Below are 1,999 nucleotides of genomic sequence, written 5' to 3'. Positions count from 1 at the left end.
AAGAAGAAGAAGAAGAAGAAGAAGAAGAAGAAGAAGAAGAAGAAGAAGAAGAAAAAGAAGAAGAAGAAGAAGAAGAAGAAGAAGAAGAAGAAGAAGAAGAAGAAGAAGAAGAAGAAGAAGAAGAAGAAAAAGAGTTATCATTGTTGGTCCTGAATATCACGTTCAATACCCGCCATTGTGTCAAATACCACACGAATAAATGAAGCGATTTAATGTTTTCAATGGCTTTTAAAAGACATGTCTATGCGTGTTCTTTTCTAGCTGTGTAAGAGAGCGCTTGGACACAGCGACAGAACTCGAGCGAGCCGACTACGGTATTAAAGTAGTGGACGAGGATGACAATGTTGAGTACATCATACACTGGCTGCCCAGGCCGGGTCATGTCTGCACCATTGGTGAGTCTGGGTTTAAAATAAAATATATTTACTTTTATAAAGAAAGATTTTGTAAGGTATTTTTATCTAATAAAAATGACTAAATAGACTTACATTTTTAAATATGAATTAACACTGATGGTTTTATTATAGAATAATCGCTCTGGAATTTCCAGCCATAACCAAGAATTTGTAGAATGCACGAGAACGACCCTCATTTCTTTTCTTTTTTTTCAACAGAATGAGGTGTCTTTTACACATTACATGCAGAACTGAATGTACTTTCTCATCAAAGTAATGTAAACTCTAAATTGTAAAATATATTTTTTTTTCTTCTCTGTAAAGATTGTAAACTCTAAATTCTCAAACATTTCTTCCCTTCTTTGTGACTGTTGGAAATGTATGATTTCTGTTTCTGTTTCTATTTTTAGTAACAAGGAGAAAAAAGTCCCACTTCAACTTCAAGACAGCTAGACAAAAATAAAATCTTTTGGCTATGTCTGAAAGACCTTCCATTTCCCTTCCCATTGATTTTTTTTTTTAAAATATGTCTATACTGGAGTAGATAGATTATTGCATGAGGCTTGGGGGTATGGTGGACCCCTGAAACATAAATGAAAAAGCTAAAATAGGTAAAACTGCTGGGAGTTAAATCGTTGAGTCGGGTTTTAATCTTTAATGCAAGTGGGTTTTTTATGACCCTATCAACCCAATCTACATCATTAAGGGGGCGGGCTCCGACCTTGTCTGTCAGAGCCAACCTGGGCTGTGAAAGAAACGACATCCCAAAAGGAAAAGTCGAGATACTCGAAAGAAATTCCTTCTACAAAGGAATTGTGGGTGGTTGGCGGGTGCACTGGCGTGGTTTGCTCCTTCTTTCCTATCTGTTGTTCTTATCTCCCCTCCTTCTTTTTTGTGTATGTAACTCTCTTGTAAAACATAATCTATTCTTCGGCACTTATATGACCTTATTGTGTTGCAAGTGCCGTAAAACTCTGACTAAAACAAAAACTGAACAAAGGAATCGAACTCAGATCTTCTGTATGTGACGGTAAAGGTAGTTAAAAAGTCTCAAAAGTAAAACAAGGCAAACAAAACAAAATACAAGCAATTGTCAAACTTGAAGAAGGAAGTTAAAATCAAAGATAATAAATTAATACTGTTTTTCTCTCTCTTCCTCTTCCTTCCCTTCCCCGCCTCAACTCAAACACAAACACGCACGCGCGCACACACACACACACACACACACACACACACACACACACACACACAAACACACACACGCACACACACACACACATACACACAAACACAAACATACACACAAACAAATAAACACGTAAACACGCACACACACACAAACACACACAAACAAACACACGCGCACACACACACAAACACACAACATCCCCTCCCCAAACCAAAAAAATAAATACACTCAACACCCCCCCCCCCCCCCCCCACACACACACACACACACACAAACCTTTACAGATGATCCTGCCGCTGACATTGGTATAATCGTGGCAATCGCTGTGGGAACAGGCCCCCCGTGTGGGCCCCAAAGAACTCATTTGTTTTTTGCATCTTTTAAAAAAAGAAAAACCGGTCCTGCCAAGAGAGAC

At 38.5% G+C, this 1,999-nt stretch overlaps 1 protein-coding gene across 1 annotated transcript in view; it reads left to right on the top strand.

The window, feature by feature from the left end:
- The window catches only part of LOC101854590 (sushi domain-containing protein 2), a gene marked incomplete in the record, with an annotated part of 36,896 nt that overhangs the window by 33,223 nt on the left and 1,674 nt on the right, over nucleotides 1-1,999 (top strand). The window contains 2 exon segments of the mRNA XM_013085467.2: nucleotides 262-395; nucleotides 1,869-1,926. Of these exon segments, the coding sequence (XP_012940921.1) occupies nucleotides 262-395; nucleotides 1,869-1,926 (192 nt within the window).

This window comes from Aplysia californica, unplaced genomic scaffold (genome assembly GCF_000002075.1).
Source record: "Aplysia californica isolate F4 #8 unplaced genomic scaffold, AplCal3.0 scaffold00378, whole genome shotgun sequence".
Lineage (NCBI taxonomy): Eukaryota > Metazoa > Mollusca > Gastropoda > Aplysiida > Aplysiidae > Aplysia > Aplysia californica.
This window is presented reverse-complemented; position numbering and strand designations above follow the sequence as displayed.